This window comes from Phaseolus vulgaris, chromosome 10, assembly GCF_000499845.2.
Source record: "Phaseolus vulgaris cultivar G19833 chromosome 10, P. vulgaris v2.0, whole genome shotgun sequence".
NCBI lineage: Eukaryota > Viridiplantae > Streptophyta > Magnoliopsida > Fabales > Fabaceae > Phaseolus > Phaseolus vulgaris.
The window spans coordinates 38,408,126-38,422,878 of record NC_023750.2 but is presented as its reverse complement, the minus strand read 5'-3'; the positions used below and the strand labels follow the sequence as shown (position 1 = coordinate 38,422,878).

General features: G+C 33.9%; 2 protein-coding genes across 2 annotated transcripts; both read left to right on the top strand.

Moving 5' to 3' along the window:
- Positions 1-311: 311 nt before the first annotated feature.
- LOC137818515 (serine acetyltransferase 5-like) lies at positions 312-2,066 on the top strand. Its single transcript, XM_068621985.1, has 2 exons — positions 312-872; positions 1,332-2,066. Exons 1-2 carry the CDS (start codon positions 504-506, stop codon positions 1,821-1,823), a joined length of 861 nt encoding a protein of 286 aa, XP_068478086.1. The 5' UTR covers positions 312-503; the 3' UTR covers positions 1,824-2,066.
- Positions 2,067-4,167: 2,101 nt separating this feature from the next.
- On the top strand, positions 4,168-8,430 carry LOC137818988 (metal transporter Nramp3.2-like). Its single transcript, XM_068622674.1, has 4 exons — positions 4,168-4,940; positions 5,706-5,842; positions 6,013-6,665; positions 7,763-8,430. The coding sequence occupies exons 1-4, from the start codon at positions 4,294-4,296 to the stop codon at positions 7,988-7,990; spliced, it is 1,665 nt and encodes a 554-aa protein (XP_068478775.1). The 5' UTR covers positions 4,168-4,293; the 3' UTR covers positions 7,991-8,430.
- Positions 8,431-14,753: the final 6,323 nt, after the last annotated feature.

The window sequence follows — 14,753 nt, the reverse complement described above, 5'->3', positions numbered from 1 at the left end:
TAAAAATTTAGATTTAAAAAATAAATCATGTTTAATAATTTTCTTAACATCCTGATTTCTGAAGGAATAATTATGAAAACTTGAAGCAACAATCCTTTACACTATTACATGAAGATTTATTGATTTTGCTAATAACTAACTTTTTTTTTTATGAAAATTCATTGACTAAAGTTAGTATAACATATATTGTCAATAATGATTACCTTTGTTTTCTTTTTCTGTATTATTAAAACTTTGATCATTAATATTTATAAAAATATTTTCTTATTTAATACGTCATATATATGTATATATATAATTTAGGTGACATTGCATTGGAACATCAAGCGAAGGAACAAATGAATATGAATGGTTTGAAAATGCGGTGATTCGTGAATAGCGTGTGTGTTTCTTGTCACTTCTTGTAGAATCAACTTGTTTCTTACTGTACCACACTTTTTTCACCACTTTCTCAACCGCACAAATTCCAACGCAACACCATCATCGCAACAAATCATCAAACAATGCCCACGGGACTAACGGCGGCTCACGCCGCCGTTGCGACCGACGACGAGGGCTGGGTATGGGCGCAGATCAAGGCGGAGGCTCGCCGCGACGCCGAGTCGGAGCCGGCGCTGGCGAGCTACCTCTACTCGACGATCCTCTCGCACTCCTCGCTCGAGCGTTCTCTCTCGTTCCACCTCGGGAACAAGCTCTGTTCTTCTACGCTACTCTCCACTCTCCTCTACGACCTCTTCCTCAACGCATTCTCCTCCGATCCCTCCCTCCGCTCAGCAGCCGTCGCCGACCTCCGCGCCGCCCGCGAACGCGACCCTGCCTGCGTCTCGTACTCTCACTGTCTCCTCAATTACAAAGGCTTCCTCGCCTGCCAGGTCTAATTCCTTATCCCCCTTAATTCTAGGGTTCTGAATGCTTCAGTTCTAGGTTTTATCTAATTCAGTTTAATTTCCATGCACATCATTATTCACTCAGAAAGTTAGTGTTAATGCTAATAAACTTATCGAAAATAATAATTTCTGGTTTGATAATTTACAATTTGATTAGTTGATAGTTTACGGTTTTTTGTTTTGATTATACTGTTGTTGAGCAATCATAAGTTGTGATGAGTATGTCATGATTTCTAAAGTAATTATTATGAAGTTAACAAATTTATCTGACATGATGATTGCTGGGTTTACAATTCATTACCATTTCTGATTGTCAACATGTCAATGACAATTTCTGGGGTGACAATTTACAAATTGGAGGACAGAGTAACTAATAGTGCATGGATTATTTACTCTGGCTAGTTATTGAATATTGGGTTAATTGTTTGTGATTGGGATTTGCAGGCGCACCGTGTGGCACACCTTTTGTGGCGGCAGTCGCGGCGGCCGTTGGCATTGGCTCTGCACTCTCGGATTGCTGATGTGTTTGCGGTGGATATTCACCCGGCGGCGAGGATTGGGAAGGGGATTTTGTTTGATCATGCCACTGGGATGGTGGTGGGGGAGACAGCGGTGATTGGGAACAATGTGTCGATTCTGCACCATGTTACGCTGGGCGGGACTGGCAAGGTTGGTGGTGACAGGCATCCCAAGATTGGGGACGGGGTGCTTATTGGTGCTGGTGCTACAATTCTGGGAAATATTAAGATTGGGGAAGGTGCAAAGGTTGGTGCTGGCTCGGTGGTTTTGATTGACGTGCCGCCACAGACCACTGCAGTTGGCAACCCAGCCAGGTTGGTTGGTGGGAAGGAGACACCTTCTAAGCATGAGGATGTGCCTGGGGAGTCCATGGACCATACTTCCTTTATCTCTGAGTGGTCAGATTATATCATTTGAATTTCTAATGCTAATCAATTAATTAATGAATCCTCCAAATGAAATACCTTCTAAAGTTTTGTAATTTTATGTTTCAATTGAGATTTTGTACTGTGTGAAAAGTGAACCTGTGATAGGGTCTAATAAGGGTATGATGATCAGCTGTATGAAAAGGTTGATTATTGCTTTGTATATATACTGTATTATGAGTTGAAATTTTGGCAGCCTGAAGTCTAATGATATGGTACCAGGATTCAGTTTTAAGTTCTAATTTTTTTTTAACATTCCGTTTTATGCTCAAGGATTATAATGTAGGTGTCTTCTTGATAGAATATGGTGGAATTTATGCAGTTATTAATATTTCCTATTACTGAGATTTCACAACGCAAGAATCTGACCTGAATTTTCTTCTGAGTAGTTTCTTCACTCTCAGCAACTTGCATGTGTTCTCTTTTTTTTAACAAACTCACTTAGGCTTTCTGTAACTTTTTCTTACTTCATTTTGATTTGGTAATCAATCAAAACGAGGTTGATCTCAGTCCCATGTCTGTCGGAGTCATTTTGTGGTTGACAGAGAAAAAGGAGAAAGAGAGTTTGATTTGCTTTTCCCCCAAGTCAGCAAGGCCATGCATTAAGTTCAGAAATTTATTTTTGACTTCAAATAAATTGTTGTTAAACAATTTCTTTGTATTTGTATAATGTGGTTGAAACTTTGATTTTGACTAATAGAGTATAATCACTTCAAATATAAGTACGTGTTCTAAAATATAATGGGTATAAATAAGTACGTGCTCTAAAATCTAATGGGTATTGTGTAGTTTTGAATACTTAGTCTGTTTATGTAATGCTAAGAGACAATTATTTTTTGGAAGCAAAAATATTTTAATAAAATTGCCAAATGACACCTTAGAATAAATTACTTGAAAGCAAACTCGAGCTTATATTGGTTTGGGTAATTTCTAGAACTTAGAAACAAATTTTCTGAGTATTAACTAAACACCAAGAATTCTCTCAGTCTAAGTTAAAAACTAATTACCAAGAATACATTAAGTTTAGTCTCCAATCATGGACAATTCTAAAACTAAGAAAAACTAATATTAATTTACTGTTAAGAATTAAAAAAGAAATAATAAATATCTATGTTCTTTATTATGCGCTACATAATAATACACATAATAATACACGTGTATAACATAAAAATATATCAATAAATATAATTTACCTATATATTAATTTTATTTTTATCTAGTCTACATAATTTTATTATAAAATTATCTAGTCTCCATAATTTTATTTTTTTAATAATTATATTTTCATGTGTAATTGTTGTTACTTTATTTTTATAATTATATATATATATATTTATTTGATTATCAAATTACTATATAATGTATGTTAAAGTAACTTATGTGAGATTTTTACCGAGTATGCACTACATATTGAACTTTCAATTTTACTAATTTTATAATTTAAAACTATACACAATTTATCTTTTTTTATTTTTCAATTGGATGTTAAGATGTGAATAATAAATAAAGTGGAAGTCAAAGTGTAATGATATGCCAACAAAATAAGTGAAAATATTGTATGTTAAACCATTTTGTTTAATTTATCATATTGATTTTCTTAACTATATTTATGTTTAAAAATATTTTCTAGCTTATATTTTTAATATTTGTATATTTGAATAGTGGTAAAAACAACCTAATGAGAATTTGTAAAATTTTAAGATTGAGATAGTAAAATTTGTAAAATTAAAAATTGTATGACAGAATTTACAAAAATTTAAAATTAAAAATTGTATGACAGAATTTACAAAAATTTAAAATTTGATGGCCAAATATACTTTTTAAACATAATTTAGAAAATTTAAATATGAATAAAATAATATTATAAATACTATTTTTTCTATATTCTAATGTGATCCTGCAAAATCTTTAAACCTCATCATCAACATCCAGTGTCAAACTAAACTAACCAAATTAACATTTCAACTTGCGAGTGGTTAAGGTCTCAGGTTACTTTGTTTATCTGAAGTAGCAGATGATGAGTTTTGGAGTTTTTTCGGTGTGGAACAAATCTTCTCAACTGGAAAACAAAACCTTCAAAATAATCAAATATAAAGAGCAAGAAAGTTATACTTATAGTGGGTTGGGTTGTGTTAATTCAGCTTGTAACACTATTTATCAGCAATCAGCACTGTATCTGCTTTCATTCTCCAACTTTTGCTACTCGTGAGGCTCTCAAAATGGCGAATCAAATATCTGATTTTGTATCTCCAGAATATAGCAGTTTGGTTACAAAAATAGCGTAGCATCACGAAGAAAACTCTGCAAAAATAGCATGCGGTCTCAATTGTTGATTGCGCAGCCATAGATATTATTGCACTAAATTTTTGCCATATTCTTCTCCCAAAAGGAGATAAACAGGAAAATATATCAACCCCAACAACGATCACAAAAGATATCGTTATCCCATAACTGCATGCAACATGAGCTCTCAGTCACAACCTCAGCAACAAGGCAACCACAAGAACCTAGAAGAAGAGAAGGAAGAAGAAGAAAACCATTTGCTACAAGCAGAATGCGAGTCAATACCGTTGTCCTCACCCCATGTAACACCCTCAAACTGGGAACATGCTTACAAAGAAGAAGAAGAAGAAGAGAAAGACACGGTGTATGCAGCCAAGGACAAGGTGCAGATATTTGACTTGGAGTCTTCCGGAGGCGGAGGGTCCACGGCGGTGCCGCCGTTTTCGTGGAGGAAGCTGTGGCTGTTCACGGGGCCAGGGTTGTTGATGAGCGTGGCGTTTTTGGACCCGGGGAACCTTGAAGGGGACCTTCAAGCTGGTGCAATTGCAGGGTACTCCCTGCTTTGGTTGTTGATGTGGTCCACCATCATGGGGTTGGTGATACAGCTTCTGTCGGCGAGGCTCGGGGTGGCGACCGGGCGGCACCTGGCGGAGCTGTGCAGGGAGGAGTACTCCAATTGGGCCAGGTTGGTGCTGTGGATCTTGGCTGAACTGGCTCTCATTGCTGCTGATATTCAAGAGGTTATTGGCAGTGCCATTGCTTTCAAGATTCTTAGCCATGGGCTTATCCCCATTTGGGCTGGTGTGGTTATCACAGCCACGGATTGGTAAGCTTATTAAATTGAGTAATATCATATATATCAAGGCTTGTTTGATAACCATTCTAAACATACTTATGAAAAATGATTCTTTTTATTACTTTTATTCTGAAAGTACTTTTAAAAAGGGTGTAAGGTTATCTCAGCATGCACTAAATGTTTGGAAAATGTAAAACAAATTCGGCAGTTGCTATACAAGGAAAACAAAAAGATTGTAATGAGATGATGTATTAAGAGTTACTTAAACCATTCTTTTGTAAGACTTTTGTCAAGCTTTTTGTATTCTTATCCTGTCTGTTTAAGTTCTCAAATCATACAATAACATCAGAGTTCTTTCGGAAAATTCCACAACATATTCTTAATGGAGTTTATCAAGAGGTGGTCTTGTGCACAAGGCACTCCCATCTGGTAGATTTGGAGAGGGTAGTTGTATGCAGTTTTACCTTCAAAATGGAGAAGCTGTTTTCAAACATTGAACTAAAACCTAAATGTCACTAGGTAGCAACCTTAAAATTGTGCTGAGGCTCATTCTTCTTGGTGAAGAAGTTTGTTTAATTTGAAGAAATAAATCCACATGTCATTACTTAATTTAAGAATTTGATAGCAAAAATATAGAGAACTTGATCAAGTTCTTGTCCTTATAAGTCATTCAATTTGAATTATCATGGATAAGAAAAGATCAGTTTACTATGTTTAATTTAATGATATAAAAAGATAAATAAATGTTGTGTTTCACTGTTTAAAATTCTGCATTTTTGTGTGCTGGTTGAACAGTTTCTTCTTTCTATTTCTGGAGAACTATGGAGTGAGGAAGTTGGAAGGTGTTTTCGCAGTTTTCATTGGAACTATGGGCCTTTCTTTTGCGTGGATGTTCTTGGATACAAAACCCAGTGAAGAAGAACTATTGATGGGTAGAAATTTATCAAATGGCTTAGTTTGAGCACATTCATTTGATTTTATGATGTAAAAATATACTAGTATTATTAGTGTCTGTTTAATGATTATATTTCATTCTTATTTCCAATGTCCAAGATGTTTCTACTAATTTTCATATTTCTTTCAATATTGATGCTTCTTGCAGGTCTTTTAATCCCAAGACTTAGTTCAAAAACTCTTCGTCAGGCTGTGGAAATTGTGGGGTGTGTGATAACCCCACATAATGTGTTCCTCCATTCTGCATTGGTACAATCAAGGGACATTGATATCCGTAACAAAGGCCAGGTTCAAGAGGCTCTCAACTACTACTCAATTGAGTCCTCAGTTGCACTTTTAGTGACATTGGTGATCAATCTATGTGTGATAACAGTTTTTGCTAGGGTGTTCTATGGTACAGAACAGGCCAATGGCATAGGATTGGTAAATGCAGGGCAATATCTGGAGGAGAGGTATGGGGGAGGGTTGTTTCCAATTCTCTATATATGGGGTATTGGTTTACTAGCAGCTGGCCAAAGTAGTACCATAACTGGCACATATGCTGGCCAGTTTATAACAGAGGGTTTTCTTAAGCTCAATATAAAGAAGTGGTTGAGGGCATTGATCACTAGAAGTTGTGCAATTGTTCCAACTATGATTTGTGCAATTGCTTTTAATACATCAGAAAGTTCATTGGATACCTTGAATGAATGGCTTAATGTGGTCCAAGCAATACAGATTCCTTTTGCACTTATCCCCCTTCTTACTTTGGTGTCCAAAGAGGAGGTCATGGGGTCCTTCAGAATAGGGCCTATGGTAGAGGTAAGCTCTCCATTTATCCAATTTTTTACTAGGTAATTTTTATTATGATGCTACAAGTTCCAAATACCAAGAATTTGATAACCAAGCAAGGCAAAGTGTAAGACTCTTCATATTTAACAGTGACCCTTTTGGCTCTAATTTTATTCTTCAAAAGCTACTAAGTTCTCTATTGATTATTAGACTTGGTATACAGGACTTAATGCCAAACAATTTTGTTGTGCATGTGTTTAGTATTCAGAGGCAAAAAATGAAATGACAGATTAGTGATGCCCCAATTAGCTATTTCACTTTCACATAATTTGAGGATACTTCTTTTTCCCTGCATCATTCTCTCTCATTATCTTAATCCAAAGTTGGTTATAAACTCTGATTTTACTTGTTTGATAAAGGACTCTTTCATTTCGCTCATATTGGTCAATGAGGTTGATTTGAGAAATTCTCCTGACATGACAGGATGATTTCAGTATAATATGCATAAGAGGAATATAAACAATGAAACATATGATGAACATAAACCTCTGAGAATATTTGTTTAAGTTGCATATCTATTACTAGTAATTCTTTCATTTAGCTCATATAGTCTACACGTAAAGTTGAGTTCCAAAAGTATTGACTATAAAGGCTGATATTGATTTGGAAAATGACTTAGAGAAGGATAAGATATACTTTACCATATGTATGACAGATGCATGTATTGCCATTTAATTATAAGATAAATGAAGCACCAGTGTAAATTAAACTCCACTGTCTAGAAGTTTGCTAAATGACAAACAGAATTTTTGTAAGCAAAGCACTTCAGTAGTAATTAACTTGAATATTAGAAGAAAGAAACACTTTAATCTGTTAATTTTTCATATTTTTATTTTGATTACTGAAGTTACCTTTACTACTACTACTATAATTGACACCTCTCCCCCTTCAATTTAGTTTTAGAAATGCATTAGTTAAATTAAAAGCTAAATTTGATTACAATTGAAAACTTACCAACATAAAGGATTTTAAGCAAATCAACATATAAACTATTCATAATGATTTTGCATTGGTTTTTGAGTCAATTTCCATACTTAGCTCTTAACTTTGTTCCTCTAATGATGCAGAAAGTGGCTTGGAGTGTGGCTGTGCTGGTAATATTGGTTTATGGATATATGTTATTAGATTTCTTCATGGATGAAGTGGATGGAGTATTGTTTGGTTTTCTAGTCTTCCTTGGTGCTTTGGCTTGGATTTCATTTATTATATATTTGGTTCAACATAGTGGTGCCATTCCTTCAATCATGGTGAGGTCCCCAAATTCAAGAGGTTTTTTCTCTCTTTCTGGGAACTAAGCTTGCAAATCCAAACCATTTTTGGGGGCTAAAATGTAAAGGAAGAGTGTTGCCAATCTTACAAGGGTTGCTGATAATGTATTCCAAAAGGAAGCATTGTTACCACAGAACCATCTCTGAACTTGGAAAAGAATGCAAGTCCATGTAGTTGAAGCACTATACTTTTGGCACTTGTCTTCTTTAGAAACCGAGAACTCACTCTTCATGCACAAGATTAAGGTGTCATTATGGTGATATATAATTAAGAAACTTTTACTAATTAAGCTCTGCAAGATTTTTGTGTATAGAAGTTAGAATAAACCAAGTGTTTTGTAAGATGAAACAGGTTAGGATGTAATATTTAGTCAAGTAGATTTGTTTTTGTTGTATCATTGGATGATCACTTTCAAGTTGTACTAGTGATAATAACCAAAGAAATAGAGTTGTATTGTTATCCTCTCATTTCACCTTTTCTGATAGTTTTTTTTGTTAATTTTTCTCAATGATCTACACATTTTCCTTATGTATTTTCATTTATACTTTTGCTTTAATAGGAAAAAAAAGTATTGATTATAACACATTTAAATCCCCATTTGTTTCTCCAACCAAGAGCATTTCTCAAACATTAATGTTTTATTTGTATATCTAGGATCACTTCCTCTTCTAGCAAATCCATTTATTCATTTTCTCCCTCTCTTATTTAATTTAATGAACAAGCTAAGTTGTTGTATAAGGAATTAGTGTTCCAAATCTAGAAGGAGTTTTAAAATTAATGAAAAATTGCATTTATTAATTTATGTAAGGGTGTTGATATATTAACCCTCTCAACAATAAAAATATACATTTTACACCTTAATAAATTAATATTTTATTTATTAATTTAAAATTATTATTATATTATTATAAACCGTGTTAACAAAACTTTTCTCTTTTATATGTAATGGTGTTTGTATTAATAGATGTGACCCTTCTTTTATCATCAAGAGACATGTAAGATATTCTTCAAGAGTAATGAGATAAGTTTTCTCACCAAGAATTAAAGTATTATTCTTCAGTGAGTGTTATGAGAACTGTGTTTTCGAAAAGGCAATTTCCTTTGAAAAAAGACATGTGAGATGATATATAAATAGAACTTATATATATGCTTAGAAAGGTTGTTTTAAGGATAATAACTCTTTCTTAACAAAATTTATCATTTAATTAAATGAAAAATTGCACTTACTTTTACTAATTCTAATACTAAATAATATAATACTAAGCAATCTGTTACCATTTCATTAATTTTAAAACTAGACAACAGTTTATCTTATATTTTTAATAAAATGATATTTACACATTCTCTAATTTCAAAATAAACAGTACTTTCTCCATTTATATTTAGTAAAGTTAGTATTTTACTTAAATATATCAGATTAACAAAAAATTAAATAAAATTATAAAAATTCAAAATTTTAAAACATAAAAAGTTATAAAAAATTAATAAATAAAAACTTTTATATGAATAAAATAAAAAAGATGAATATCATGTATAATAAAAAGAAGGTCAATACATGTATTTAAAGCATATAGGTGTGAATGCTATTTTAATAAAAACATAAAAAAGTTCACTACCTCTTTTAAAAGTAGAGGCCATGTTCATTTATTATAGGTGATGATATATTTAAAAATATTTTTTATGGGTGTAAAAAAACATTTTTGTTTATTATAATATCAAGAAAGGTAATTCCAACTTTTTACCAAGGAAATAAAATGTAATATTACTAATGTAATAATAGTAGAGTTTTTAGTCTATTATAAAATCTTGAATTTTTTAGTTTCTATTAATCTTTTTAGCTTTTCGTTCTCAATAAAAAATATTTTGTTTTTACACTTTAGATAACCTCATTTCATTATTTAAAGAGCTATCTGAAAAAATATTGAAACAAAAAAATGAAATTTTTTAAAAAAGTTATTAAGAATAAAAAACATAATTCCAAAAATTTATCAAAGATAAAAACTATATCGATGATAACTGAGATGGTATTCCCAATTCATATCAATTGAAACTGAGTACAAGATTTGGTTTTGAATAAAATAGTCTTTTAATACTTTTGTGATCTTTTAATCATTGATTCCTTATTAAATAAATTCTCAACTGTGGGAAATCGTATTTCTTTTCATTTGGTTCAACACCCAACGATTCAAGTCACAGTAAATGCGTTCGTTTTGAGGTTTAAGAAATTATGATTTTGAACTTGCCCTTTTTTATATATATGTTTTAACAATTTAAATGTATTTTTATTTTTTATTTTTTTTCTACTATATTGCATGAGTGGTTAGTTTATAGGGCTGATAATATTTCTATTTTATAGCTTTCAGTAATTGTAATTTTATTATGTAGTATCCACTAATTGTAAGGGAAACAGAGAGGAGGAAATAGAAGTGATAAGCTGGAAACAATAATTTTGTATTATATGAAAATATACCACCAAGGGTATATTTATAGAATACAACAATACTGTATATTCAGTAAACTAAATACAACTTATGAGTATCCCTAAATACCCCTATATAAGGCAAGCATTAGATGGGTTTACATACATACTTAACATCCCTCCTTAAACTTATGGTGGAATTAATGACTACCATAAGTTTATCTTTGAAATGAGTAAAAGTTGACTTAGAGAGCGGTTTGGTAAGCACATCAGCTACTTGATATCGTGCAGGAAGGTGAACCAAAGACACTTTCTTCTTTTGAACATAGTCTCGAACAAAATGCATATCCAGTTGAAAGTGTTTAGTCCCGGAGTGCATAATTGGATTAGCACTTAAGAGAATAGCTCACAAATTATCAGAAAAAATCTGAGGCAAAGAAAGGTGAATGTGTAGCTCATTGAGTAAAGCCAAAAGCCATATAATATCTGCTAAAACTGCCGCAATGCTTCTATACTCAGCTTCTGTACTGCTCCGTGACACAACTTTTTGTTTATGAAAACCGCATAACCTGTCGTTGATTTTCTATCATCCAGATCTGTGCCCCCAATCAGCATCAACAAAACCAAGGATGGAGGAATGAGAATTGCGTTTGATAAGAAGACCATGATTTGTGGTACCAGCAAGGTAGCGAAGAATTCTTTTGACTGCTTTCCAATGATGATCTTGTGGGTTATGCATGAACTGACATGTTTTGTTCACTGCATAAGATAAATCAGGTCGAGTGATGAGAATATATTGTAAAGCTCCTACCACAGATCGATATAGAGTAGCGTCTGAAACAGCAGTGGAGCCATCCTGTTGAAGGCGAAGAGTAGACAACATAGGAGTTGGTTGAGCTTTGGCAGTGGTCATATCAGTACGTCGCAAAAGATCATTGATATAGTTGGTCTGAGAAAGGTGAAAACTTCCATCAGCAACCTTTGAAACTTCAATGCCAAGAAAATAATGCAGTGGACCGAGATCCTTAAGAGCAAATCTGGAACTTAAATGAGAAATAAGAGATTTAATGGCATGTGTAGATGATCCAGTGATGATTATATCATCCACATAAATGAGCACAATTAACGTAGAAGTATTAGTAAACTGAATAAACAGAGAAGTATCACTTTTTGTAGAATGAAAACCAAGATCTTCAAGAGTGCAACTTAGCTTAGTAAAACCAGGACCATGGTGCCTATTTTAAACCATATATAGCTTTATGTAACTTACAAACAAGAGAAGAATTAGAGGATTCAAAACCTGGAGGTTCATTCATGTAGACATCTTCTGTGAGATCTCCATTCAAAAAAGCATTATTAACATCAATTTGATGTACAGGCCAATTGTTAGAAACAACATGAGATAACACAACTGTAATGGTAATAGGTTTGACAATAGGGCTAAAAGTTTCATTATAGTCCAAACCTGGAGATTGGGTGAAGCCTTTTGCCACTAACCGTGCTTTATGTCGTTGAAAAGTGTCATCCGCATTGAACTTGTTTTTGAAAATCCATTTTCAACCCACAACTTCAGCTCCAGAGGGTAGAGAAGTGAGACTCCATTTTCTATTTTGAAGAAGAGCATGATATTCGTCTTGCATAGCTTTTAACCAAGATGAGGATGATAAGGCAACTTTAAGAGAGACAGGTTCGTGAGCATAAGAGACAGTAGTTGTGTAAGTCTTAGGTTTAAACACTCCAGCTTTGGATCGAGTTATCATAGGATGAGCATTATCGATTAGAGGAGGATCAGTGGAAACCTCATTAATAATAGAAGAAGGGAAAATAGTTTTTGAAGATATAGATGGTGTAGTGTGTGAAACAGGTGTTGGAACAGGTAAAGTGGTATGAGAAGGAGCAGATAAGAGCATAAGCATAGAAGGAGTATGAGAAGAAAAATCCATAGAATCAGAAGAGACGTTAAAACTGTACTCAGGAAGAGAGTAAGGAAATGATTTTTCATTAAAAACAATATGGCGAGATACATATAGTTTTTCAGTATTAGATAAACAAATATAGCCTTTGTTTTGTAACTATACCCAAGAAAAACACAACATGTAGCGCGAAAATTGAACTTATGCTTATGATATGGACGTAGAAGACGATAACAAGCACAACCAAAAGGTTTTAAGTGAGCATAATCAGGTTTAATACCAAATAAAGTTTCATATGGATTGTTGTTGTTAAGCACAGAGGTAGGTAAAATATTAATAATATGAACAACAACATGAAACGCTTCAGCCCAAAATTTTAAAGGTAAAAAGGTAACAACAAGAATGGTTAAACTAGTATCAACAACATGCCTATGTTTACGTTTTATGGCACCATTTTGTTCATGAGTGTAAGCACAGGTTAGTCTATGGTGAATACCATGCTCATGCAAGAAAGATTTAAAACATAAAAATTCTTTGGCATTATCAGTTTGTAAAGCCTAAAGACGCTTACCAGTTTGATTTTCAACTAAAGACTTAAACTGTTTAAAAATAGAGAAAGCCTGAGATTTACTATGTAAGACATACAACCATGTATACTTAGAGAAAACATCAAGAAAAGAGATATAATAACATGCTCCAGTGGAAGAAAGAATTGGTGCAGGACCCCAAATATCAATATAGATCAATTGCAAAGGAGAATTGTAAAGAATAGTCGAATCTTTAAAAGGCATTTGAGTAGCTTTACCAAACACAAAAGCATCACATAACTGTTTGCAACCATCAAATTGAATATTACATTTTTGTAAAACTGTTTTGACAGTATTGTAACTACAATGGCCTAGTCTAGCATGCCAAAGTTGTATATCAGAATTTCCAGATTTAAGAACAGTGTTGTTTGCATTAGCAGAGACAGAAAAAAGAGGCTCAGGAAAAACATAGATGCCATCTTTAACAGTTCCATGAAGCAGAGTCTGTTTGGTTACCTGATGTTTCACATAGCAATCATTAGGAAAAAATTCAAAGTAGACATTATTATCTTTGGCAAACTGAGATACACTAAGTAAATTCTTTGTGATGTGAGGAACATGAAGAAGATTTCGTAAGATAAAAGCTGTATTAGTGTGTGATGAAGTATATTTCGCAGTACCAATATGAGCAATACGCATACCTGCACCATTACCAATTCGAACTTGATCAGCACCTTGATAAAAGGATTTATTGATAAATACTTCTGAATCATTTGTGATATGATGGGATGCCCCACTATCAGGGTACCACATAGGATCAGTTACGGTGGATGGTGCTCCAAGAATGGAAGATTATTCATCTGGGTGAGAAGGAAATTGAGACATGTTAGCAGTGAAGGAATTTTGTTCAGACTGATCATACCTGTGCCAACAACGAAGCGTTGTATGACCAATTTTGCCACAAATCTGGCACGGATGTTTAACGGTGTGTCAAGGCATATTGAAATTTGAAGCATTGTTGTTGGGAATACGAGTATTGGTAAATCGATTGGAGCAGGAAGAACCATGGTTTCTTGAAGACATACGACCACCACGAGAAGAATTAGGGTTAAACTGAGAATGAGAATTTGTAGGGTTGGTAACAACGACATTTCCCGAAACAGTATTGGCCTGGAAAAGAGACGATTGCGTTTTGTGCTTTTCAAAACGCTCTTCTTGAGCAAGCAGCAAAGCTTCAAGGTCATCAACACTATATGGATCTGTGCGAGATAAAATTGATGTAATGAAACCATCATACTCTTCGGAGAGGCCATCAAGAATTGCTTCGATGTGTTCCTCAGTTGAGATATCAGCACCCACCGCTGCCAAATTATCTACAGTTTTCTTAATATCCAGAAGATAAGTGGATACAAATTTATCATTTTTGGTGGTTTTAAGAAGAAGCTTAGTTTCTTGATTGTGGTCTTGGTACGAGATGCGTATGAAGTGTAGAGGCGTTTCCAAATGTCAGTGGATTTCTCGAGACCAACCATCTTCGTGAGAACTGTGGACGTCATCGATGCAAGGAGCTAAGCAACAATAAGGTGATCTTGTTGGGTATAGTGAAGATAGGCATCGTTAGGTTTGAGAGGTTGACCAGCGGTGGACGGTAGGTACCAATCAGGGACACCATTGCCGTCAAGAAAATGTTCAAGATTAAGACCCCTAATTGTAGCCAGAACTTGTTGCTTCCAAAGAAGAAAATTGTCATTATCTAGTTTTAGTGTGATGAAAATAGTGAACTGATGTGGAAGAAGAGACCCCATGAGAAAGGAGGAAGATGAAGAATTGGTGGTGGAAGATGTAGAAGAAGAAGAAGTAGCGGAAGACATGGCTGAAAAAAAAAATTAAGCTCTGGATACCATGTAAGGGAAATAGAGAGGAGGAAATA

Excerpts from the sequence above, each read along its gene's own strand:
- LOC137818515 (XM_068621985.1), top strand. The coding sequence starts at position 504 with ATGCCCACGGGACTAACGGCGGCTCACGCCGCCGTTGCGACCGACGAC. Across the intron at positions 873-1,331 it reads AAGGCTTCCTCGCCTGCCAG|GCGCACCGTGTGGCACACCT; the intron begins GTCTAATTCCTT and ends TGGGATTTGCAG.
- LOC137818988 (XM_068622674.1), top strand. The coding sequence starts at position 4,294 with ATGAGCTCTCAGTCACAACCTCAGCAACAAGGCAACCACAAGAACCTA. Across the intron at positions 4,941-5,705 it reads GTTATCACAGCCACGGATTG|TTTCTTCTTTCTATTTCTGG; the intron begins GTAAGCTTATTA and ends CTGGTTGAACAG. Across the intron at positions 5,843-6,012 it reads TGAAGAAGAACTATTGATGG|GTCTTTTAATCCCAAGACTT; the intron begins GTAGAAATTTAT and ends TGCTTCTTGCAG.